Source organism: Adiantum capillus-veneris, chromosome 25 (assembly GCF_014529385.1).
Source record: "Adiantum capillus-veneris isolate H3 chromosome 25, ASM1452938v2, whole genome shotgun sequence".
Taxonomy (NCBI): domain Eukaryota; kingdom Viridiplantae; phylum Streptophyta; class Polypodiopsida; order Polypodiales; family Pteridaceae; genus Adiantum; species Adiantum capillus-veneris.
In genome coordinates this window covers 31,042,032-31,067,977 of record NC_140955.1, presented here as the reverse complement: position 1 = coordinate 31,067,977, position 25,946 = coordinate 31,042,032, and the positions used below count along the sequence as shown (strand labels likewise).

Below are 25,946 nucleotides of genomic sequence, written 5' to 3'. Positions count from 1 at the left end.
AGAACACGCTTGCATTTTTTTTTCTCAACAAAAGCCTCGTGACCATGAGATCTGGGCGTCAAGATGCCCATCGTTCGATTTCTTGACCTCAGGACTAAGTAACACAAGGTCTTCAATGAAGCCCCGACCATGGGATCCACAGTGGGGAACTACAAGCGAGAATCACTAGATGCGTGTCAGATTTTCCAAAAGTAAACTAGGACAAGAGCGATGTCTGAGTTTATTTATAAGGCTTATGCTTGCCACTTGGTTAGCCATGAGTTTTGTTACGAGGAGGTCCTAGGTTCAAAACGTGGGGGTGCAAGCGTGAGTTGCATTTTTTTGGAGCCGCCCCTCTGCCTCGAGATTCCTGTGAGGCGCCAACAACCGTCAATCCACCATTGGGGGTCTTTAAGACCCTCTGTTAGTGCTGTGGATACGGAGAGTCGAGATTGGCGCTCACCGGTTCTTTTTTTGCGGGGAGTTTATGTTTGTTTTGCCGCATAGTAGGAAGTACCTGGTACTTATGATGGTAGCACTTTGCAGAATGCCAGCAATCTTTACAGGATGGGCGGATATGGCATATGCCGCCTTTTTCTTTCCATCGCAAAAGCTGACAGGGCCCTCCAGCAGCTCCCCTCCAGTGAGGGGCGCGGGCCAACAAGCATTCCTTTCCTTCCCCACCACCGGAGACCACAGCCCACCTGACGCTTCAACCACATCGCCTCATTCCACATCGCTCCATTTTGGTGTATGAGAGAGAGAGAGGATTTGGTAAATGTGAGTGCTGTGGGACAAGCGGGTTTTCCTTGGGTATTTTGCTTCTGCCCACCGTCAATCTGTACTTGAACAACAGACTGACTCCTCACTGTGCACTTTCCTGCACTTTGTGTATCCGATTTGGCCTCTACTGCCACCCCTGATTCTACCTGCTGCTCTACATTTTGATCTGATCCGGCCCCTGTGACGTTACCCCTGGTAATTTCTGATTACCATTTTGATTGGATTTTTGACATGGTTTGTCTACTGCTATGCCAGATGTCAGTTATGTGCTATTCACGATCGAGACAAAGCCGTCTGCGTGCACATGGATTGTGATTTTGTGGATCGATAAATCTCCTTGCAAGAGTGAAAGTTGCATTCAATCCATTCTCAGGATGGGTTCCATGGCCGTGAAGGTGGAACAGTTTGCTGATTCATCCCGTCTTTGACAGGAATATAGCAATCCAGAACCAACTGTTTAGTTGACTCCACTTTCATGTCATTTGGATAGAGGCAAAGTTTTAGTAGTTGTCCATTTTCATGCAAGCGGATATGGGTACGTTAGTACCAGGGAGTGGTAGCATGACTAGTCAGCTCAGGTTTTTTTTTGGCGTTTTTTTTTTCCTGGGTGGGGGGATCAGAGGGGCAGCAGGCTGCAGGTGTTTGTCATGTTTCATATCGTGGCCCCTTCATGGCTACAACTATTGTGGTTCTCCCTCTTTCCATCATTGATTTAACGATACAAAGATCTCATTTGGCTATTTGGGATATGGGAGTGCTAGCATGACTAAAAGCAACTCAGTTCTTTTTTCGGGTTCTTTTTCTTGGGTAGGGGGTCAGAGGGGCAGTGGGTTGTTATGTTTCATATTGTGGCCCCTTCAAGGCCCCAGCTATCATTGTTCAGCCTCTTTCCATCATTGATGTAATGATGGAAAGATCTCGTTCCGCTATTATCTACATGAATATGCATTAAGCCTAATGTTTCAGTAAAGTTGGACATTTAAAGGTTTATCGGTGGGTCTAACATCATGATGGTAAGATTTTGATAAGCTGCTATATGCTGCTTTTATATATTTGTTATTGAATGCTGGGGTTTGGAAGTACAAATTGGGGCATCATCAATTTGTGGAGGAAATTGTCATGCTACAGGATGGTATGAATTTTGTGACAAACTCAGACTGTGCGTTTTAACTGAGAAAAGGTGTAGTTGCTTCATCATGAGAAGGCTTAAGGAGCGGGTCACGATCATTTCCAGTCATTGTGCTTATTTTTTCTTAGTGCTTATGGATGTGTTATACTCATTGTCTGCCTCATTTCTATGCAGTTAAGTTCCTTACCTACAACAAGCTGGACTAGAAGGTGTGATGGCGGTGTCAATGAAAGATTTAGATCCAGCATTTCAAAATATCGGCAATAAACAGTAAGATTGCAAATGTAGTATGGGTGCATTTGAGAGCAAAAAGAAGAAAGAAAAATCATACTAACATTCGTTAGCGAGTGAATGCGACCCATAGGAGATACAATCTTGTACATTCCATTTCTGGTGAGCCACATGTGGCACATTAAAAAAAAGAAAAGCTAGGTTTGCTTCAAACTTTCAAAGGCTCTCCAACAATGTGAGTTGTGACTTACAAAAGGGGTGTGGCACCATTCTCATGCATGTGACACTAGTTATCGCATTGCTTGGAGAGTGTGGTGATGAAATCTTTGATAATTGCTCTCCTTCCTATACAGACGGCCCACTCGCCGTCCATCCTGGCTACTTTTGACTTTAATCAATTATGCTGATTTGTTCTTGAGCTGTAGTGGAATGAGTTTATCTGCAATCCACACTGACGTCCCCTTCAAAGACTTTGTTCCTCCATGACCATTCTTCTCTATTAAAGCAGCCAAGCTTTACTTGCTTGCCCTTTACCTCAATGGTTACTGGATTTCTCAAGTCCACAAAACGGGCAACCTTGCTTGTTTGTTCTTTGAGAATGTTTGATTCCAGAATGTAGATTTGTTGATGATCTGGATCCAATAGCCTAGGGGGAGACCCCCCCCTCCCTGCAGTCCTCCCTGGCCCCTCTCATATATTTGTGCAGATTTCTGTCCTTTGCTTCTCTTTGATAGGAGAGTGTATTTTGTTTTTACAAAATGGGTCAAGTGTAGTTAGTGTAGGGAAACTCCACTCTTTTGCCGTTTCGCCGCTCTTGCTCCTGCCTACGTCTCCGTTCCCATTTCTTTAGGTCTCATCCCTAAAGAAATGGGAAACTCCCCAAAACACCATTTTTTTGCCATTTCCATTCTCGGTCCCATTCCGCAGTTTCCCATAACTATGGTGCCACAACTCTTATTTCTTCAATACATTACTTTTAGTTCGATTCTACTACGATCTTTCAAGGGACAGGTGCCAGAGGTTAGAGAACCACAGGAGCAACCTGAGGTAGAATAAATAGAGGAGATTCTTATACCTGAGCATATCCTAGAGCACAAGGAAAGGAAAGTGAAGAGTAATGTCACGTCACTGGTAGTTGCGGAACCATGTAGCACGCATGGCATGCGTATATAGGGTGCGTAGTGCTTACTTGTTAGGTGCAACGGAAGAGAATAAGGATTTTGCTCGGATCTAGTACTCCGCACACAAACACAAGGGACACTTTACTTCACTTGAAAGAACTGAACTGAACTGAAAGAAAGAGAGACGAGAGAGAGAAAAGAGACGACGCAGGGATGTCGGGTCCCAACCCTCAAGGGCCCCCTTGCTCTGTTGCCAGAGCAAGTACTTTCTTTATTCTTGCACAATGCTGATACGATGACTAAATGTTGAGATGTTGATGCTAATGGATACTGATGCTGTGGTACTTGATGATGACTATGTCGACGACGACGATGGAGACTATGACGATGCTTCACTTGAAAGAACTGAACTGAACTGAAAGAAAGAGAGACGAGAGAGAGAAAAGAGACGACACAGGGATGTCGGGTCCCAACCCTCAAGGGCCCCCTTGCTCTGTTGCCAGAGCAAGTACTTTCTTTATTCTTGCACAATGTTGATACAATGACTAAATGCTGAGATGCTGATGCTAATGGGTACTGATGCTGTGGTACTTGATGATGACTATGTCGACGACGACGATGGAGACTATGACGATGACGACAATGGTACCGTCGTCAAGTCCGGGATCTACGACGATGGTGACGAAAGTGTTCTCGTCAAGGTAGGGATCTGTGATGACGTTGACGAAGGTGTCGTCTTCAAGATAGGGACTGCGATGACGGTGATGATGATGATGCGACGATGATGACGGCGTCAAGGCTGAAAATTGAAAACGCTAGATGCTCTGCTATGGATCTGCTATTGTGGCGGTAATGCGGGGCTGATCTGCAACCGCCAAGTCATGAAAAGACTGAGACTGCAAAAGGCTGGCTGTCTTGGCTGAAAATTGGAAACGCCAGGCTGATCTACTGTTGGTTGGTCAATGTGGCGAGGACCTGCAACGGGGAGTTGCATTCCGGCGAAGCTAAGGGATGAAAACTGAAACATTGGTGGCTGATGGCTGAAAATGCAGATTTGCTACTGCTGAAAAACACTGGGCTGAACTGCTGAGAAAACGTTGGGGAGCTTGAGGGTGCCTGACCTTTCTGAGTCCTGGTTCTTCCGCTTCTACTGAGTGCCCAATGGGTTTCTTTCATAGATCTTTAGCAATTTGCCCTACCTACTTTTTCAACAAAAGTCACTTATCAATAATTAAGTGAAAAAAGTGTACTTTGGAAGACAGGGTTCTATGCTTTGGAAAATGCTCATGATAGGATAACTGTTTTGTGCAAGAGAGGGTATGCAATTCTGGTTGGCCTGGACATGCATGTCTTGCTAGAGGCTCACAAAGTGCCGGGCTTAGTCCTAAGCTAGGCTATAACTGATGCCAAACCCTAGTAGAAGCGTGTCCACATGGCGCAAGTGAAGTGCGCACGTGACATTACTGCAGTGCCCAGAACTTGGGGGTGGACTCCATAGCTAGGGCAAGAGGCCACATGGGATGTCACGATGCCTAGGACAACCACAGGTGTGTAGAGTGTCACGAAGTGACAATGTGGCTTGTTGTACCGGACTACGAGAGGAGCTAAAGCCGACGTGGAGCTGGATCAGGTGAGGGGACCTGTCTCATCTTCGAGGAGCCGACAACGTGAAATGCGGTGTAACTGGCTGGTCTACCGCCCACGTGGTAATGGACAACAAGATCAGAATTTTAAGCCTTTAATAACGAAAAACAAGATGAATATTCAGCTCACGGATAATTGATAGGGACAGAGACAGATTTAGCATATAGTCTCACACAATATAGAGAGCAATATTTCAGCTGATAGTGAATAGGTAAGAGAGATCGTGAGATATAATGAGAGAGAGGGAGAGAGAGAGAGAGAGGAGAGAGATGGAGAGGTGGCCCTACACAGCATTGGTTCTTGAATTTGTGCCCCTCGGTATTTCTTTATGGAAAATAGGTGCAAAGCTCCTCTTGGGAGAAGGCGTAGAGAGAGAGAGAGAGAGAGAGAGAGAGAGAGAGAGAGAGAGAGAGAGAGAGAGAGAGAGAGAGAGAGAGAGAGAGAGGCCCGTAGGGCGGTAGGCGTTGGCTTTTACCCGAAATTCTTTACTTTAGACACACACACAGAGCACTTTGCAAAGGAGACCTGTAACGGGAATTAACACTTAATCACACACACGGCTCGGAAGCTAGAATGCTCCGAGCAGACGTCGACAACCTGTAGGCCCCAAAATTGGCGCCCCTTTCGGTATTTCTTTATTCTTTAGGAGGGTAAATTACAAGGTAAGGTCCTGGGAATCCTTCATGTGTATCCACCTAGATACCATTTGATTTGGCCAAATTTCGGCAGCATAACAGCCCCAAAACTTGCGCGAAACCAATTCCCCTGCTAGAACTCACTTGCACTGGCGTATATCCTCTGATTCCTGCCCAAAAACAGTAAATTCAGCACGCTGTATTTACTGGTTTTTGCCCTGTTTTCAGCCCCAAACAGTCCCCTAATTGTCCTCTGCCAGTGAGGCACGATTCCCAATGGTCCTGGTGTCCGTATGGCTGAAAAACAGTCAATTTACAGCGCATACACAGCGCTGATTTTGCACCTGTACGGTGAGGTTATGACCCTCACCAGTGCCTGCTTTGGAGTAGCAGCTAGCTACCCCTGTTCCTGCTCAAGGAGGCTCTTGCCTCAGCACAAAAGCATGAACCCACACAACTGTACATCAGTCAAATGAGTAGCCCTCTTGTGGGGCATCACATAACTGCGCATAGGGGAGAGAGAGAGCAGTGTGTAGTGTGCAGGGCATCACTCCTAGCACCACATTGTACATGAGAGGGAAAGGAAGCACTCCATAGTTCTTAACTTGTGTCAAAATGCAAATGAAGGCCTCTCCCAGCTTAAAAATCAGCGCCCATTTTTCTGTAGGAGGAAAGTTCATGAAAATGTGACACTTGGCGCATTTACAAGCATTTTCCCGTTTCGGGTTCGCCGCTTAAAAATATCCTGACCGGTTGCCCAGTTGACTTTGCGGCAGAGTTGTAAAATGTTCCCCTAGTTATATCGGAGGCAATGACGCGAACACATTTCACGGCCCAAAATAGCAGTTCCCTAAATTTTAGGAGATGCTTCCGTTGGGCTCCCATTGGTCTTCTGACCATCTATCCTCATTGGGACCGCATCCAAAAGTGCAATGTGGCCCAACTGTCGGATACTTTCAGTTGGTAGTCACACCTTGACTTTAGGCCTTTATTGAGTTCACTTCCTAGTATCCACCAGCTTGCTAAGTGCGACGGGGGGATCTATATGATCTTGCTTTGAGCCTAGACATCCTCTTACCATACGAATTCCAGTGCCGACCACTACCCATCTGCGGGTGAAACTACCGTTCACATTGGCCATGCAATGTCCGACCGTTTGCTACTTCAAGAAGAGGGTCTCAAAAATAATCCAAAACCCCTTGGAAAGAAACCAACAACTAAAGTTAGCAGTTGCCACGTCCTCGTGACATAGTTAACAGTTGCCACGTCCCCGAGAGAGAGAGAGAGAGAGAGAGAGAGAGAGAGAGAGAGAGAGAGAGAGAGAGAGAGAGAGAGAGAGAGAGAGAGAGAGAGTGTACAATTGGCTATTCAGCCTTTAAATAGGGGTGTGTGTTTAGATATGGCAGATGTGCCATTTGTTAGGACTCAGCCCCTTCCCTCTCTAACCGAGCTTGTCTAATTGAGCTTGTAACGGGCTGTTTTGACATGTGGCCACTTGCCCTGCTGCCAATGCCTGTGTGTGGGGTCCTGCTGCCAATGCTTGTGTGGGGTCATTTATGGCTGAAAATGGTCTGCCTGGTGCATGGAGGCCTTGTGTGGCTACTTGCCATACGTGTGACGTCCAAGTGTCCACTTGCCTTGCATGTGCCATGCATGTGTGGCGTCACAAGGCGGACACCACGTGCCAATAGAAAAGAACAAACTGAACAAACTTCTAGCACTTCAATAACAACTGAACTGAGAAAGAGACGACACGCAACACGGAGTGGCGGAATTCCACCCCGGAGAGTATTGGCCCCAAACCTAGGCACTCCTTTCGGTATTTCTTTATATTGCATCAACTCAGTTCAAGCCGGAACTCCAGACTCTGCACCTTCTTCAAGAAGCATGCCAGAGAATGAGCCCATGGCCTCATATTTAAAGGCCCTAGGCCCCAAAAGCAATTTTACATGAAAAGCCTTCAAACTCAAAAGCATATGGTCCAAAAGCAATGTCCAAAAGGTGCCAGCATAATTTACGGAAATCCGTACAGCATGCCACGTCAACATGTCAGCGCAAAACACAAAAATCCGTACGGCCTGCCACGTCAGCACTGTGGGCGTAATTTTCGGAGCGTTCGTACTGTTGCCATGTCATCAGTTGCGTGTGTGTGTGTGGGTGTGTTCTGCTGTATTTTAGTTCCTTTGTGTCACTGGGGCCCTATCGAACGGGGTCCCCATAAGTTGGTAGGACTTCTTCTGTTGTTGCTTGTTCTTCTTACGGTTTAGACTCCTCAACCGCGATCTGCAAGTTGGCTCCATTCTTTAGGGCTTTGATACCATTGTCACAAGGCAGGCACCACATGCCAATAGCAAAGAACAGACTGAACAGACTTTTAGCACCTCAATAACAACTGAACTGAGAGAGAGAGAGAGACGACAAGCAATAGGGAGTGGCGGAATTTCACCCCAGAGAGTATTGGCCCCAAATCTTGGCGTCCCTTTTTGTATATTGCATCAACTCAGTACAAGCCGGTACTCCAGGAAGCATGCCAGAGAATGAGCCCATGGCCTCATATTTAAAGGCTCTAGGCCCCAAAAGCAGTTTTACATGAAAAGCCTTCAAACTCAAAAGCATCTAGTCCAAAAGCAATGCTCAAAAGCTGCGAGCGTAATGTACGGAAATCCATACAGCCTTTCACGTCAGCATGTCAGCGCAAGACGTGGAAACCCGTATGGCTTGCCACGTCAGCACTGTTAGCGTAATTCCGGAGCGTCCGTATTGTTGCCACGTCATCAGCTGCGTGTGTGTGTGGGTGGGTTCTGCTTTATTTAATTCCTTTGTCACTGGGGCCCCATCGGACGGGGTCCCCATAAGTTGGTAGGACTTCTTCTGTTGTTGCTTGTTCTTCTTAGGGTTTAGGCTCCTCGGTCGGGATCTGCAAGTTGGCTCCATTCTTCAGGGCTTTGACACGTTAGCAGTTTGTGACATTCACTTTTCTTGCATGCTTAGTAGTGTGAGGGTTGCACCGCTACCAAGTGTCCTTATGCTATGCATGTGGCATGGGTGTGTCCATCTGCTGCTATATTGAGCAGGTAAGCACCTCAATCTCCTCTCTGCTAGGCGCCTTGTAGCACTTCAAGCACCTGAAGCTCCTCAAGCTCCCTTGCAAAAACTCTACCCACATAACAAAGAGACATAATCATTACAAATAATCATTACCGTCCATGGCTATGGGCTAATTTGGTGACATTTCCTCCCCTTGAAAGAAGAGTAATTGTCCTTGATTACCCTTGTAGGGACAACCTAAAAAATTAGTAATCAGGGCTTGCAAGCATGTATGCAGATCTTCGTGTCAATGCATCACTATGCAGTATGGCATACACGCATCATAAGAGATCCATTAACACTGGACCGTTAACAAGTGTACATGCCTGTCCAACATTTCACATTGAACTTTGCATGATAATCCAACCTTTTACATTGGATTTCACCTTGTGGTCCAACATTTGACATTAGACTCATTCGAGGGTCAAACTTGTCATTCCACCCTGATTTGACATTTCACATCAAACTCATTCGGATGTATCAATGAACTTACACTTTAGAGAGAGTGTTGTAACCCAAATTCATTCAAGTAAACAGTAGACATTGAAAGTGCGTGCATCACAATGTACGTACAAAGTAGTCCGTTGGCAGAATATTGTCAGACTAGTATTTGAAATGTACAATCAAGAAAAGAGTACAATTGCCCGTAGAAGAGCAATCAACCGTGCTTTGATAGTACTCTAACCGCGTCACTGCACTTGCGGTAATGGACAATGAAAACAGAATTTTCAGCTTTCAATAATGAAGGAGAAGATGAATATTGAGCTCAAGATAATTGATGGAGACAAGAAAGACTTAGCATATAGTTTCACACAGTATAGAGAAAAATATTTCTTCCCATAGCTAGCTAGATATATATATATATATATATATATATATATATAGAGAGAGAGAGAGAGAGAGAGAGAGAGAGAGAGAGAGAGAGAGAGAGAGAGAGAGAGAGAGAGAGATTGTATTATCGTCCACGGAGGTCAGATATGACCTATGGGACCAAAAACAAAACATTACAAACGTGAGGGGATTGTGTGATACATCTCAGTTAAGGACTGAGGGTCCAAAAAGAAAGTTAAGATAAGATAAGATGAACAAAATCTATGCAGAAGGAGGTGAGGAGGGAACCGGTTTGGGAGTTCGAAACTCTTGAATAATGGCTCTACCTCCTCGGTAGACTGCCCATTTTCCTGCTATGCGCGCTTCTTGCATCTTCTGTATTTCTGCCTTCTTTTGTTTGAGTTGGGTGGGTGTGAGATCTTCGGCAAACCAAATTTTTGTGTCTTTGAGAAGCTTCGATTGCTCAAGGAGTTTGACTCGATCCGCTTTGGTCTTGAAGGTAAGAATTGCATGGTTGGTGCGATGCTCGTGAGCGAGAGTGGTGATTGACGCTGGATCCCATTGTATCATGGGGGTTGTTGTTCGGATGCGAGCGAAAGACTCGTGGAACTTGGGGTCCTCCTTTCCTTGCCAATCGCTCGGGAGCCTGCCAATGCGGACATTGAGAGCAATAGCATCTTGTCGTTGTTGTTCGCGTAGCATGGACGCCACCCGATCTTCAACTTTGTGGAAAGTGACATCTTGCACTTGAGTTTTTACCTTCTTTGTGAGGATGATTTCCGTCTCCGTATTGAGCTGGATTTCCTTTTGTTCCGTCTTTCCCTTGTTGGAGTCCTCCACAATTGTGAGGCGAGACTCGATGGCTGCGAGTCTTTCCTTCAAGGCGTCATTTTCCTTGCGAAGTCTTTCGACTTCATGTTGAAGCCGAGCCATGCTGTCCACCTTGGGGGGTGTTGCCAGGACACCGGCAAATGTGGGCTTCCCGCGAGAAGAGGCCCGAGTGGCCATGGTGGGCCCTTGATCAAGAAAGCAAATCACATTAAGGGTTTATACTCAGTTTAAGTAAAAGAAGCCTCTCTGTGAGACCCGATACTCAATTAAATTAAAAGAAAAGAAGCCTCTCTGTGCTAGCAGGTCGAGACCCGGGTGAGAGGAGGCTGAGACTGGCGGGGCTCAGCTTGGGCAAGTGGCCGGGCCTGTGCAGAGGCCGAAACGGGGCTGAGCTTGGGCGGGTGGCCGGGCGAGTAGGGGCAGAAACTGGCGAGCAGGGTCAAGGCTGCAGAGAGCGAGAGTGCACGCGAGCATAGCAGGGGTGGGGTTACTACTGGAGGTGGGAAGCAGGGCTCTGTGGCCTCCCCTAGGGCTGCCCCCTCACCCAAGGGAGACAAGAGTCATAAGAGGCTAGGGTTCGAGCAGGGTCGAGGCTGCACAGGAGGGAGGGAGAGAGAGAGAGAGAGAGAGAGAGAGAGAGAGAGAGAGAGAGAGAGAGAGAGAGAGAGAGAGAGAGAGAGTATACCCCTCTCCTTTTCTGTCACATTTCCGCTTCCGGAGGTGCCTCCTATTATCCATCAACATGGATCCCGTCAGGACCGCTATCTTTGCCTGGAGAAGGTTGCTTGCGCGACCTCGCCTCCCGCACCAACCATCCTCCTCTTGGTGCTGCAAACTCCCTAGCAGTTGCTCGGTTGTTTCTCCCTCTGTTGGTCCAACTGCTTCGTCGGTGCCCTGCTTGTTTCGGCTTGTTTTCTTTTTGCTCCTTTTTTGCTCTTTCTTTTCTCTTCGTTCCTTGTTTCAACTTTCTTGGTTGTTCTTGATTGTATTTTTTCAATGAGTGTATGTGTGTGTGCGCCTATGCGTATGTGTTTCAACTTTCGTTGCCCTCTGAGAACTTGCTTTCGGATGGGTGGGTGTGAGTGAGACGTGTGTGTGCGTGTGTGTGCGCGTGGATGGATGTCCGAGTTTATTGTTCTTGTTTTTTCCTTTCTGTTGCTTTTGTTTATTGTTTTTGTTTGTTTGTTTGTTTTCATCCTCCTTTGGGTGGGGCTTTTGGGGGTTTTGTTGTTTTGGCTTCGCTTGCTGTTTTGACTTACTGGTTGTGGCTTGTTTGGTGGTCTGAAAGCTACTCTTCTCTCTCCTTGCTCTCCCAGGACTCTTTGAACGATTTTCACTTGGACGCAGTTTTCAGAGCCTCTGGCACTGTCTCCCTGGAGTTCCCTCTTCAGTTATGGTCTTCAGGAGCCACCTTCAGCAAGTGGATTGCTCGCTCTCTTGGATGAAAGCTCCATGTCTTGGTGCCATCTTATTGAAGTCTGTTGGTGATGTCAGTTGCCTCTTCACCCTCACTGTCGTCCCCAACTGCTCTCTCCCTTTTGTTCCTCCATTACCTTTTGTTGCTATACTTCACTAGTTGGCGGGCTTTGCCCAACACCGAGCTTCTCGTAGCTGCTCACTGTCATCTTCACCGCTGGTGGCTTTTGGTGGCTCTGGTTCTTGATTTATAGTTGCTGAATGGGCTTTTGGTCGAAGTGCAGAGGCTAGCTTGTCGGGGCCCTTTTTACTCTCTTTAGGAGAGGTTTTTTACCCTGGTCTTCAGTCTTTTCTGTTTGGCCATGTGCCTAGGTGTATCTTGTTTTACAGTTTTTTGTTTGATGCCTACAGGCTTACTATGTAAACAGTGAATTACTTGCTCTTAGAATAGGCACCATTTGGGCGTTTTGGGAGATTTCAAGCAATAGAATCAGCTTCTTTTTCTTGCACAGAGAGAGAGAGAGAGAGAGAGAGAGAGAGAGAGAGAGAGAGAGAGAGAGAGAGAGAGAGAGAGAGAGAGAGAGAGAGAGAGAGAGAGAGAGAGAGGTAGGTCTTCAAAAGGCCAAAATGACCTAAGAGACCAAAAGGTTACATGTGGTGAATCTAATACCAGGTCTGGGTACAAAAAGTACAAAGAACTGAAAAGAAAATAGTGGGTAGGGGTGGGGTGAAAGCTTATACAAAGGGGAAAACAAAGGGGTGAGGTGGACTGATACAATGGAGCTCTCTGATAGTAGACACATCAGTATCTAAAAGGCTGTAGAGGTTCAATGTCCTCCAAGGTAAGCACTCTGTCGGGACGGCTCCTGTGTCGCGCTAGTATGGTATGGATGCTTTGTTGCAATCTGCGTCGATGTTGAGAGGGGCCCGTCAACCGTGGGCGACGGGACCGCCCCAACTCTTTTGCCCTATCAAGCAGTATGCCTCTGGTGTTGCTATGTTGTGGGGGCTGCTCGGACTCCTCTGTCTTTGACTGAAAGACATCTGTAATCTGTCGCTGTCGCTGTTTCTCTCTCATTGTGCCCCTGTTCAAGAGGTCCGCTCTGTGTGTGCAAATCTCTAGTAAGTAAAATCCGAGGCTTTTTTGATCCTAGTATCTCATGACTGTAGCAAGTGGTCCAAAACCCTCTCTGAATAGACAGCGAAAGTGGCCTCGTATCTCATAGTACAGTGGGCAGTGACATGTAATGTAGCTCTGTGTTGACCTCTATTTGGCACACCTGACAAATCGTGGACTCAGCGGGTACTCCTCTAAATCTGCCCGTCTCGATCTCTAGCTGATGTGAGGATGTGCGTGTCTGACCAATAGCACATCGTATCCCGTGGGATAGATGAGTATCCATGTATCCTGGTCTGATCACAAAACTATTCTCCGTAAGCTGGAGAAGATGTTCTCTATAGAAAGCCATCTTGGTACCCAACTCATGAGTAGGCTGTATCCATGTCCTCTTCGTATCCAACTGAATCAATTCTTGTCTGATGAGCCTTGTAATCTTTGCCCTGGTGAGGGAGATGGAGGGTGCATCCAGAGAGTACTAAAATGGGGGTAGCCGATCCATACTTAAGCCATGTAATTGAAACCAAGATGCCATCTCTGCATACCAACATGATCTATCTCTCTGCAATGTCGGTTGTCGCGAAGACTCTAGTGCTAATCAAGAATATCTGTCTCCAGGGAGAGCCCAGGTGCTATGCATAAATGGAACTCATCGAGTGAGTGCCTTCACTACCAATGGAGGAGCAGCGAGCTCCGCCCTAACAATGTCATGTGGTACTCAGGCCTTGGCCCTAATCATCCAGGAAATCATAGACACCAAGGGCCTCTCCATACATCTCCATCAATCAATATTGCCAGCTTTGCTATGATGATCAACTGAGGGGCCCCATATCTCCACTCCGTACAGCACAGCCGAAGTGGCCAAAGTGTCAAAGCGCCAAAGCTTTGTCCGAGGTTCCTGGAATTGGACCTGCGAACATATCCTCTCAAGTCTCCCCAATGCTGCATAGGCTATGGTCAATCTCGTATTTGCTGCACGCCTTGGGGAAAATACTAGACCACTGAAAACTGCCTTAAGATAAGTATATGCATCTGCATACTCCACAGTTTCTCGACCAAATGTAAAGGTGGGGGCGGACCTCCTTACCCACTGCGCCGTAGTGTTAAACACCATTACCTTGGTCTTACCAAGGTTCACAGACAATCCACTGTCCTGTGCAAATACATGCAATGCATCCAAATGATGTTGCATCCCCTCTTGAGAATTTGAGATCAACACAATATCATCAGCATATAATAGCAACGGGATCCACATCCCTGCTAGGTGAGCACCTCTATCACCCTCTGTCTGTACATAATGTGAAAACTCATCTACATATATCCCAAAGAGAGTCAGAGATAGGGGACAACCCTGCTTCACCCCAATGGTGGAGTGAACCACATCGGACATGCCTTGAGTAGTGCGTACCTGCCCTACCACTGTCCTGTACAAAGCTAAAATCCCGCAAATCAGCTATGTGGGCACCCCTATGTCTTGCAAGCTGCGTATGACTCTGGCTTGTGGCACTGTATCAAAGCCTTTGTGGAAATCCACAAAGCTACAATAAATCCTCTTGCCATGGTGTCTACCCTCCTCAATAACGGCTCTGAGCGTCAAAATCTGATCAAGAGTGGAGAAACCTCTCCTGAACCCTGCCTGTCCTGTTGCTCGTATGCCCTCTCTCTCGGCCCATTTACTCAACTCATGCTCAAGAATTGATGCATATAGCCTAGCCAGAGTGTGACCAACTATGATGGTGCGGTAATTCCCGGGAAGCATAGGATCTCCCGACTTGAAGATAGGCACAATCGTGGACATATTCCAGGTTTCAGGAAAACCCTTGTACATGGCTCTATTAAACATCATAGCAAGAGGCTCTGGCATGAATGAAGTGCTCTGCTACCAGACCATCATGATCCTATACTCTTCCTGTCTTCATCTTGTCAATGGCTTTCCTTACCCTCTCAGCAGTAAAGAAAGTACATGTCTCTGGGCATGCCTCTGGAGGGTTTGGCAAAGGTGGTTGCCCCGATGCTGTATAGAGAGATGTAGCATATTTCCCCCATGTCTCTGTGGAAGTTATGATTGGCGGTGGAGAGTGCTCATGGAAAAGCCTCCATGCCTCACTAGAGTCCTGACTCATAAACAGCTGATATAGATCACGCTCTAACTAAGATAGGTAAGCCCTCTTCTTTTGTCGCACTAGGCGGCGAAAGATAATCCGTGACTGTCTATGTGTAGTAGTACCCATGAGCACCTCTCTGTGTAATCTGATCCTCGTCTCTCTACACTCCTCATCATACCAACTGTTAGAGGCATGCTCCCAGATCGTCTGCGTGTAGGCTGGCTGTGGGGATATGCCTTTGATGCTACGTCATGAAGCGTCTCTGTCAGAATCTGGGTGAGCTCATCTAGTGGCCGTCCTGGCTCCTAAGTGCATAGCTGCCTTTATATCGCATCAATGTACACTAGGTCCGTCTCCCTCGTGAATGTATATCGAGTATTTGTGGAGACCTCTCCCAATGGAGCTGTGCTGAACTGGAACGATAGAGTAAAAGACAAGATAGCATGATTGACTGCTACCCCAACCGGCCTAGTTCCCACCATGAAATCCTAAAAGGAAGGAATGAGTCCTGGCATAGCCATAACATAATCCACTGTACTAGCGCCATGCCGATGTGGAAAGCATGTAAAACCACTTGCTGCAGGGAATCTTTGTAGGCCATTCAAAATGGCCAATCCATGTGCAATCCCCATATCAATCAAGGATTTGCCATACTCAGCGTGCTCCTCACCTTGTGATAATATAGACAGGCCCCGTTTTTGTAATATCATGCTCCCGTATCAACTCCTTTGAGGTATCATAGAATATTGTTTGGTGATGGGCAATCCTAGCATTGAAATCCCCCAAGATAATAATGTCACCATCTCTGGAAAACTCCTATATATCATCCAAAATAGAAAAGGGGGACTGTCCTCTAGGTGATGCATATACTGACGTACTAGGAGGGAAATAGCAAATAGCAATGTAGAGGTATCTGCCTGTCTTTGCCTTTAGTCTCACCCACATATACCCAGCATGCTCATCTCTCCGAGCTATATATATGAGAGGTTGTAACTCCTTCTTGAATAAGATTGCCACTCCTCCTAAACCTCGTCCTCTGTGCTCTGATTGAGTCTCTTGTCTGCAAGCTCTCTCGTCTGTATCGGCTTACATGTGGCATGGATTGCCCCGGGGCCTTATGCGTCTCATAGTAGAAAATGATGTGCCTCCTTTGTGAAACTATCCTCAAAGGCCTCTACATCAAGGAGGAGTTAGTGCAATCCTTGGCGTAGCTGGGAAAGGGGGAGGGTCGGAAAAACCTCCTGGTGGGGAAAATTCTTCTTCGCCTCTCTCATGCTCATCACCTTCAAGTGAAGTATCCATTCCGCTTCGAGTGATGACCATCCACCGAAGTCTTGGGCTCTTGTGGGTTCTTGTGGTCTTGGATTCTTAAGTTCACAAGGAACTTGGGTTCTTGGGGGTCTTCAGGTTTTGGAGGTTCTTGAGTTCTTGAGGTTCTTCTTTCGCTTGCAATCTGTGTTCGAGAAGGATCTTCTCTTCACCCGAGTTCTGCTCTTTTCCGCGGGCGAACCCCTTGGCGGCCTTGCGCTCACACCAAGGTTGCTTTCTCCCACCTCACGTTGATTGGCCGGCCGCTAAGTGCACGGTCCGCTCTCAATGAGTGCAAAGAGGCACAAGGGGAGGCTGGACAAGCCCTTCTTTCCTGGGATTCCTGTCACTCTTTAAAAACACGATTAGGAATCGACATGCCCAAGTGAACTTGGGTTCGTGCGACCTGAACAAGCAAAAAAAATTTCTGTGGTTCTTTCCTTGAGTGATACAGAACACTGCCAAAGCTCTGATACCAATGTAAGGTGCAATGGAATGAATGTTGAAACTTTGCTCAAGATGAGTGCTCTGAACTGTGCTCAAGGTTCCTTTTACCTATGGAAGGGAGAGCCTTCCATTCTTAATGAGAGAGTGCAATGGACACAAATAAAGTGAATGGACACAATGAATGGAAGTGCATGAGACTGAGAGATAGAGAAGAGAATATGACACTAGAGACGTTGTAAAACCCTCCTCCGAAGGCCCCACTCTCTATGTCGAGAGCGGTCTACTTACGATTGCACAAATCTCTACAATGCTTGGACTTGCCTACGAGTCGACGACGATGAGGACGACGACGAGACGGGCTGAAAACTGAAATCGCTAAGGGCTGAAATCTGCAAATCTTTATCTGCTGAATTCTAACTCTATGTCGGTGACGATGTCGATGACGATGATGCGACGACGACGCGTTGAAAAGGCAGATGTTGAAATCTGCGTTTTCCGGGCTGAAACTGTAAGCTTCGATGAATCCGACCGTGCGGCGAGGAACTGCTGCGGGAAGGTGAGATCTACGAGGTTCGAGGGTTCTTCTGTGAATGCTAAAGGCTGAAAACTGAAAACGCTGGTCCTATGGCTGATTCTGTCGCGATGATCTGCAAAAATGCTGAGGTTGATCTGCAAACCAAAAACGCTAGGGTTGAAAATGGTTCTGCTATCGCCGGATGTTCTGCAAATGCAAAACGCTAGGCTGATCTGGTGTGCACAAAATCGCCAAGGCTGATCTGATGCAAAAACGCTAGGTCTTCTATGGAGAAAACGCTAGAGTAGTCGCGGGGGTTGGTCCTGCTGAGAAGTTGCCTGTTGAGCAAGGTGCTCTTGCTGCCTCTTCTGCCAATTAGTGCTAGCGTGGGTTTTCTTATATACAAACTTACTCAATTTGCTCTACCTACTTTCCAACAAAAGTCACTTAAAAATAATAAGTGAAAAATGTCAAAAATAGGGCAAATAGGTCTATGCACCGTAAAAATGCTACTGATGGGATTTGACTGGAATTTGATGGCCATGCTATGTGCAACCAGAGGATATGCATCTAATCTAAGTGTTTGGACATGCACGGTCTACGAACAGACTCACAAAAGTGCCAGATCACTTCCTACTCTAGACTGACTTGACTGAATTGAACCCTGATCATGCTGTAGCTTGTCCACAGACACAGAGGGTTGGATGTATCACGTGACAAGCTGATTTCCACATCAAGAAGTTGGGCAATTGTGACGTTCTATTAGGCATGCCTTGGCATGACAAGAATGATGCGACTCTCTAGGTTCGGAATCGAACCATCACCGTGATGCAGAAGGGCAAGCCAATCGTCCTCAAAGTTCGGTTGTCCGAACAAAATCCTGAATGAACTCTCTAGTTGTTTTATAGTTAGATACTTTTGAACTTTGTTTGAGAAAGTATTGTTTGAAACTGTGTTTGAAATGGATGGTATCTGTTTTGAACCTGTCTTGGTGCCGATTTGAAATGTTTGACTCTAGTTTTAATACTGGTTTCATTGATTGGTTATTTTACTCCCGAGTGGAGAAGTGAGTTATACTGTTTTGGTATTGTTTGAACCTCGGAACGACGCAGGCCGATGCTTGGGGAGCGTTTCGTTGTATGCTAGAAAACCTCGGAACGACTTAGTCCGATGTCTGGGGAGTGTTTGGTTGTATGCTTGTTAAATAATTGTTGTTGTGACTCTTGCCCCGGATCTAGATGGTTATGCGGGAGGAGTATTAAGAAGTCTGAGCAGTGGTTACTTTGAGCACCTCCAAACGACGCAGGCTCCGGTCTGGGGGGCGTTTGATTGTATAACGCCTCTATATCTCTCGGCCCGGAGCTTTTTAGGTTATGCGGGAGGAGTGATGAGGGAGTCGTTGAATATCTCCTGGCCCGCACCGTGTTAGGTTATGCGGGAGGAGTGTTCATCGGCGGCTTTATGTTTCTATGTCTTTGTAACATGCATATGTGAGCATTTGTGTTGCATTGTGATGTGCGAACCACTGAATATTCCTTATTGGATGAGATTGCCTGGGTATGTAATTTTAGTGCATCAAGACACCCGTGGAAGATGAGTACGGTCTGGGTGTGATGGCTAATTTTACTACGCTAGAATATCAAGAGTTTCGATCTGGACGAAAGGAGAAGCTAACTCCTCGATCAAAAGAGCCGAAAGGAGAAGCTAACTCCTTAACAAAAAGAGCAAACTGATTGTCGCTCGGAATGTCCCTTGGAAATTTTTGAGCTAACTTGAGTTGTTTTGCAGATATGTTGTAATTGCGACGATTACTCTCTTTCAAGAAGGGGAGATGTCACAAACTGCTGACGTGTCAAAACCCTAAAAAATGGAGCCAACTTGCAGATGCTGGCCGAGGGGCCTAAACCCTAAGAGAACAAGTAACATAAGAAGTCCTACCAACTTATGGGGACCCCGTCTGATGGGGCCCCGATGACATAAAGGAAGTAAAATAAAGCAGGACCCACATACACACTCACGCAAAACTGATGACGTGGCAGTTGTACGACAAAAATCCAAAAATTGCGCTGACATGATGACGTGGCAGGCTATGCGGATTTCCGCGTTTTGCGCTGGCAGTTGTACAGATTTTCGAAAATTACACTGACAGCTTTTTTGCATTGCTTTTGGACCAAAAGCTTTTGAGTTTTGAAGGCTTTTCACTGTAAATTGCTTATGGGGGCTAGGGCCTTTGAATATGAGGTTAGGGCTCATTCTTTGGCATGCTTCCTAGAGAAGGTGCAGAGTCTGTAGTACCGGCTTGTACTGAGTTGATGCAATATAAAGAAATACCGAAAGGGGCGCCAAGGTTTGGGGCCAATACTCTCTGAGGTGGAATTCCGCCACTCCGTGTCGTGTGTCGTTTCTCTCTTTCAATTCAGTTGTTATTGAAGTGCTAAAAGTCTATTCAATCTGTTGTTTTCTATTGGCACGTGGTACGCGTCTTGTGACAGGTTCATTGCTTGGATCTACAAGCTGGAGTGGGACTTCAGAGCGGTAAGACTCTCTTTGAGAGTTTACCAGCGAGATGCGGGAGATCAGGCATCCCGCGACTACATTCGGAGTCACCCTGAGCTTTGGCTTGGATGGTAGTGCAATTGCTCTACTGCACTCCTGATCATTTTGATTGCTACCTTTAATGTTGCTTACACTCACCCTCGGTAACCTTACAATAGACTTATCCCCTGACTTGGGCAGTATGCCACTTCAGCTCATTCACATTATGGTTGCCCATGCTTATGCTTGTAAGATGGAACCAATCCTTTTTGAGTGGTTCATGCCCAGGGCTACATAGTAGCTACGACAATGTTATGGTTCAATTTACGGTTATGGTTGCCCATGCTTATGCTTGTGAGATGGAACCAATCCTTTTTTAATGGTTGATGTCCAAGGCTACAGAATAGCTAAGGCAATGCCCGACGGTTTTATTAGCTTTAAGCAAGACTAGAGACATATCAAAGGTTACAAGCCTTTGTAAAGGGGCTAGGAGCCTCTGAGGGAGCCTCACACGACCCAAGTATTGTATCTCGATGAGAAATGATATATTTTTCTTTCTATTTACATAGAGCTTGTTAGCACATAGTTCTTCAAAAACTATCTTTATCCTTTGCGCGCTCCAAAGTATTGAAGTAGATGATTATATCATCAAAGACTAATCTCGTGTATGATCTATGTCATTTCATACAAGGCATTACTAGGTATTCATACAACCCAAATTACAGAACACAGTCATGTGGCTCAATCCTTATTTGATTAGCCACTTTTGAGGTCAATTCTATCGAAGTAAGAAGAACCTTGTAGCTTATCAAATATGTCCTCTATGTGAGGAATTGGGAATCAATTCTTTATTGTGCTCTTATTTTGTAGAGACTCGGGAGGATAACATAGAGAACCATTCATGGAATAGAGCCACACCGAGATGCGGTTTGGTGGCGTTGGCGCGGATTAAGTTTTGGTTCACATCGGAGGATTGGAGGCAGGATATACAAGCAAGACGGTGCAGACAGATTGTCTGACCTTTCCTCTTCTCAGAGGTTATTCAGCGCGCAGACTTCTCAGTCTGGCTTCCCTACCTCTACAGGATGATCACGGTGCAGATATCTTGGTCTGACCACATCTCTTCTCAGAGGACCTTCACAGTGCAGACCGTTGAGTCTGGCTTTCCCCTCATCTTGGAGTAGCCTACCTACAGGCTACTGTGACAGGACACCATCGTGTGGTGGTTCGTGCCGTCTACGGTGACTGTTGCATCTTCTACAATGCATACTATAGAAGTGTTTGAGGTCTACTGTCTCTCTCTCTCTCTCTCTCTCTCCTCACGCTTTCGCACACGCGCTCTCACATAAACAAGAATACTTATGGAAATGAAACTCGTATTGCTAATGCTAATCTCCTTTCATGAGTCTAACAATGCGGGTAATGGCACATCCTTAATGAGGGTACATATCTTGTAACAACCACAATTAGTAAAAGGGGAAGTTCTAATGTGACCTATTATAGGGAAAAGGTTAAGAGATGCTAATTACTACCAATGACTTAATCATGAATTGATTAGAGAGTAGAGAAATCTAGTGGAAATGCTAATTACACTAACACACAAAAGCATAGCAATAAACCTAGCTAGCACACCATGGCTCTGATATGACTTGATGGGAATGGGATCGTGCTAGCTAGGGTGGATGGAAGACAAACATCGTGCACTCAAGTGGGTGTGTGTAAGTTAGGTCACCGAAGTGAATTAGGTTCCAAGATAGATTAGCTTGGACTCATAAACACGATCTTGAGTAGTTTGCTAACCCATCACAAGCTCACCATAAACAAGAGACATGTGATGCAAACTTGGAATGAATTTGTTTATTCATGAAAGGAGCTTTAAGTAGCTCTATAGCCTTTCACCATTACATGTGGGGTAATTCCACTCTTCTCTCATTCACTCACACTCTAATGACTCTAGAACAAAGTCCATACCTTATAGTCCTCACACATAGCACGGTTGAACATCATAGCTGGAAGCTGTGCAAACATATCTCTGGCATGAATAAAATGCTCGGCCACTAATCCCTCATGATCATAAGCTCTCCCATGCTTCATTCTGTCAATGGCTTTCCTTATCATTTCCGTTGTGAAGAAGACATGCATGTGGGCATGGCTCTGGTGGATCTAGTAGAGGTGGTTGCCCTGACATTGTATATAGGATGCTGCCCCACATCTCCGGAGAAGGAATAGCTAAAGCGGGAGAGGATTCATGAAAAAGCCGCCAAGCCTCGGCCGAATCCTGACGCAAAAATAGCTGGTATAACTCTTGCTAGAGGCTAGCTAGAAAGGTCCTTCTTTTGACTTTCTAAACGTCGGAAGGCAATGTGCGACTGCCTATGAGTGATGACTCCCAGAGAAACCTCTCTTTGTAGTTGGGCTCTCAAATCTCTGCATTTCTCATCATACCAACTGTTCTAGGACATAGTCCCAGAACAACGTTTCTGCTTGGGTTGTGTATATGGCCTAGCCGTATCCCGTAGAGTCTCTATTAGAATATGGGTGAGCTCCTCCAAAGGTTGTCTTGGATCCTCTGTGCATAGGCGTCTATAAATCCCATCCATGTAAATAGAGTCCGTCTTCGAAGTGAAAGTATATCTTGTAGGATCTCCTGCTTGTGTCCTCTGAGTTGTGGTGAATTGGTAGGAGATGTCTAGTGTCAAAAGGGCATGGTCCACTGCTACCCCAATGGGCTGAGGCCCCACTGTGATGTCCTGAATATAGGAAAGAAACCTTGGCGTGGCCATAATATAATCCACTGTGCTAGCCCCGTGACGATGTGGGAAGCAAGTAAACTCGGAGGCTGCTGGGAATCTCTGTAAGCCATTAAGTATGGCTAGCCCACATCTAGCAAGTATCTCCCATACTCTATCATTCCGTATCCTGTGAGTGTCTGTCTAGCCCCATGTCTATGATGTCCTGCTCTCTCAACATTTCCTCCGAGGTATCATAGAAGATTGTTTGATTGTTGCCCTTACGGGCATTGAAGTCGGCCAGGAGAATGATGTCCCCATCCCTAGAGAACTCCCATATGTCATCATCAAGCACAAAGAAAGGAGACTCTCCTTTAGGTGACGCATAGGTTGATGTACTTGGAGCAAAGTAATTTATGGCAATATAGAGAAATCTGCTTGTCAGCTTTCAATCTCACCCACATATACCTTGCAAGATCGTCTCTCCGAACCATATGTACAAGCGATCGTAAATCTTCCCTGAAAAGAACCGTTTATCCCTCCCCGGACCCCTGATCCTCTACTCCCATGTTCAGATCTCACATCTACACGATGAGTCGTCTCCCATCTGTATCCAATCACATGTGGCATCATCTGACTTGGGGCCTGGTGAGTCATTGAATAGAACACAATATCTCTGTCTCTAAAGCTATCCTCAAAGGCACCCACATCAAGCTTGAGAGACCCATTGCAGTTCCACATTGCAGTCTCCAACTGTCATGTGGAGCGTCGCTCCATAATGACCACCTTCCCTTCTCTATAGAAGGCTATCTTTCCTTTTTCCCTTGCCGCCCTAATCTCTGGCATAACTTCCTGCATGTGGGCAAGCTGTGATAGAGTGAGATCATCACCAAGGAAGATGCCGGTCTTCTTTCATGTGGGCCTTTTCTTCAAAAACTCTTTCTTTGCCTCAATAGTGGGAAAGCGCAAAATGAGAGCACGTTCCTTCAACGTCTCTCCAACACCTCCACTTCTTTTACCTACTCTCCATGCCTTTGTGTGCGTTGGTTTATCTATTCCCATCAACTCTATGAGCTCCCTTACTTCTTCCTCGACTTTATCTCAATCTTTTAGACCGGTAATGTCACATGTACAACACGTGAGCGTCTTCGTTGCTCCTCCTCTAGTGTCATATTGATGATGGTTGGTGTGGGTGTTGATTCCTCCTTCCCTGTTCCTCTCTTGGCGACCTCTATCCACTTCTCCGCTTCATCCATCTTCTTCTGCGTCTTGGTGATCACCTCCACCGACGTCTTTGCTTCATGTTGCTTCTCATCCTCTATGATTGCCTGCACTTGCTCCTTGATGACTTTGACTCCTTCTTCGAGTTCCCCTCTTGTCTTAACTTCAGCCAACTCTTTTCTAAGGGTTGATATCTCCCCTTTGAGCGCCTTGATCTCAGCCCGCATGTCCTCCTCCTCTGATTTCCATTGTTCCTCTTTGCTAGCCTGCTTTGGAGGAAACGTGCCTTTTCCTCCCTCCAACCTTCTATCTCCGCTTTCCACTCCTTCATCTCTTTTTCCATCTTTGTGAGCCGTTTGTGTGTGAGCATGAAGTCGCCTTCAACGTCTTGGGGGTGTTTTGTTGTGTGGTGAAGCCATCATCTTGCGCGATGTGTGTGTGTGTGTGTGTGTGTGTGAGAGAGAGAGAGAGAGAGAGAGAGAGAGAGAGAGAGAGAGAGAGAGAGAGAGAGAGAGAGAGAGAGAGAGAGAGCAGTTTCAAGGCTCAAGGCTGAAGATGAGGTTTTGTGATTTGACTCAGGGGTACAGATATATGGCGCATAGATCAGTCTCGTTCAGTGGCCATCCCTAAGTCAGAGCACAAGAAGATTAGCTCTAGACATTGTTATATCATATTGCAAGTGAGTCATTTTGCAAGGTTACCTTTTGTTGAAAGCCACAAAGCAACAAATAATAGTTATAAATCCTTTCACGACGGTTATTTTCTATCCGTGTTTAGAATGAGCAAATGCTGCCAGTATTGTGACTTTGTGGAGATTTGTCTTGAAAATGTAGATGATTTGGTGTGGGATCATTCTCAAACTTGTTGTTTGCAGACTCGGGCCTTAAAAAGCGGCGTTCTTCACCATGAGATCTTCTACTGGTTAGGGAAACATGCCTCGAAGGTGAGTTCTACCACCTTTTCTTTCATACAACAATATCATACTTGAGCAATATGATAGTGTTTATTGTTCATGCTAGGATGATGTAGTTGGAGCAGCTATCAAGGCCATAGATTTGGATGCAGCTCTTGGAGGACGGGCAGTGGTTTACAGGGAGGCAGAAGGCCTCGAGACTGACAAATTTCTTTCTTATTTTAAGCCTTGTTTTATGCCCCTTGATGAAAGGCATCCACATGTTAACAAAGGAGATGAAGGACACAATCAAATTCGTTTGTTCAAGTGCAATGGGAGGCATGTGGCTCATGTGAAAGAGGTATGCTTCAAGTTTCTGTACTGTGATAAATTTAATTAGTCATATATATGTGTGTGTGTGTGTGTGTGTGTGTGTGTATGTAACACACACACACACACACACACACACACACACACACACACACACACATGCACACGCACGCACACGCACACGCACACGCACACATGCACGCACGCACACGCGCACGCAGTGTTCGAGAAAAGTGTGCCTCAGCTAAGCCTTGAGCCGTTGCAAAATCAAAGTAGCCGGTTGAGGGGAGGGCAAAAAGGAGAAAATTTCGCTTAAGATACATGGAAAATAGTGTAATTTTGCAAAAATACTGGCTAGTATTGTAAAATTTCCGGTTCAGATTTGTCTTGGAGGGATTTTTGTATGTTTGTGAAAATGATTTTTCCCAAACACTGCGCACACGCACACGCACACACACACAGTCACAGTATATTCATAGTCAATTTTTCTGATAACTTAAAATGCTTAACATGTCGTGGCCCCCAGGTACCCTTCACCAGAGCATCCCTTAGCCATGAAGATGTTTTTATATTGGATACCGAGTCTAAGATCTTTCAGTTTAATGGAGCAAACACTGATATTTATCACCGAGCGAAGGCTTTGGATGTTGTCCAATATTTGAAGGAAAATTTCCATAAGAAAGATTGCAGTGTAGCAGTTATTGGTAAGTAATTGGTCTTGCAATTTACCTAGGTATTCAATTGTCAAATTGTTTATCGACCAATTGTGTAGAGAATGTTTGACAGAGGATGGTAAATTTGTTGCTGATGCCGATAGTGGTGAATTTTGGGGTCTTTTTGGTGGATTTGCTCCTCTTGGGAGAAAATCTGATCGTGATCTTGGCAGTAAAAGTAAATCTACTCAAGCATCCTTGCTATGGTAATGTAACCTCTGACCTCACATTTTAGGTTTTTGATTTAAGCACATGCTGCCTACATTTTATATAAGTTTTCTGCCTTTTGCCTCTTTAAAAATTCCTTCTGCTCGGTCATTTTTTTGTTTGTTTTTTCTTCAAAATATG

The 25,946-nt window shown here is 45.9% G+C and overlaps 1 protein-coding gene and 1 pseudogene across 6 annotated transcripts in view; one reads left to right on the top strand and one right to left on the bottom strand.

Annotated features, from left to right (window-relative positions):
* Positions 1-432: 432 nt before the first annotated feature.
* LOC147424654 (villin-4-like) overlaps positions 433-25,946 on the top strand; it is a 60,566-nt gene continuing 35,052 nt past the window's right edge. For 2 of the 6 annotated variants that reach the window (XR_015186473.1, XM_086500499.1), the window contains exons 1-7: positions 433-957; positions 2,066-2,161; positions 24,243-24,342; positions 24,538-24,606; positions 24,683-24,916; positions 25,412-25,589; positions 25,672-25,804. Coding sequence is in view for 5 of the 6 variants with exons in the window: in XM_086500499.1 (XP_086356625.1) it covers positions 2,106-2,161; positions 24,243-24,342; positions 24,538-24,606; positions 24,683-24,916; positions 25,412-25,589; positions 25,672-25,804 (770 nt within the window). In the remaining variant the exon portion in view is untranslated. Of the gene's footprint in view, positions 958-1,044; positions 1,298-1,348; positions 1,776-2,065; positions 2,162-24,242; positions 24,343-24,537; positions 24,607-24,682; positions 24,917-25,411; positions 25,590-25,671; positions 25,805-25,946 lie in introns of those variants that run through there. The other 4 variants (XM_086500498.1, XM_086500501.1, XM_086500500.1 and 1 more) reach the window with 4 other exon arrangements.
* Positions 22,477-24,223, bottom strand: LOC147424655 (uncharacterized; annotated as a pseudogene).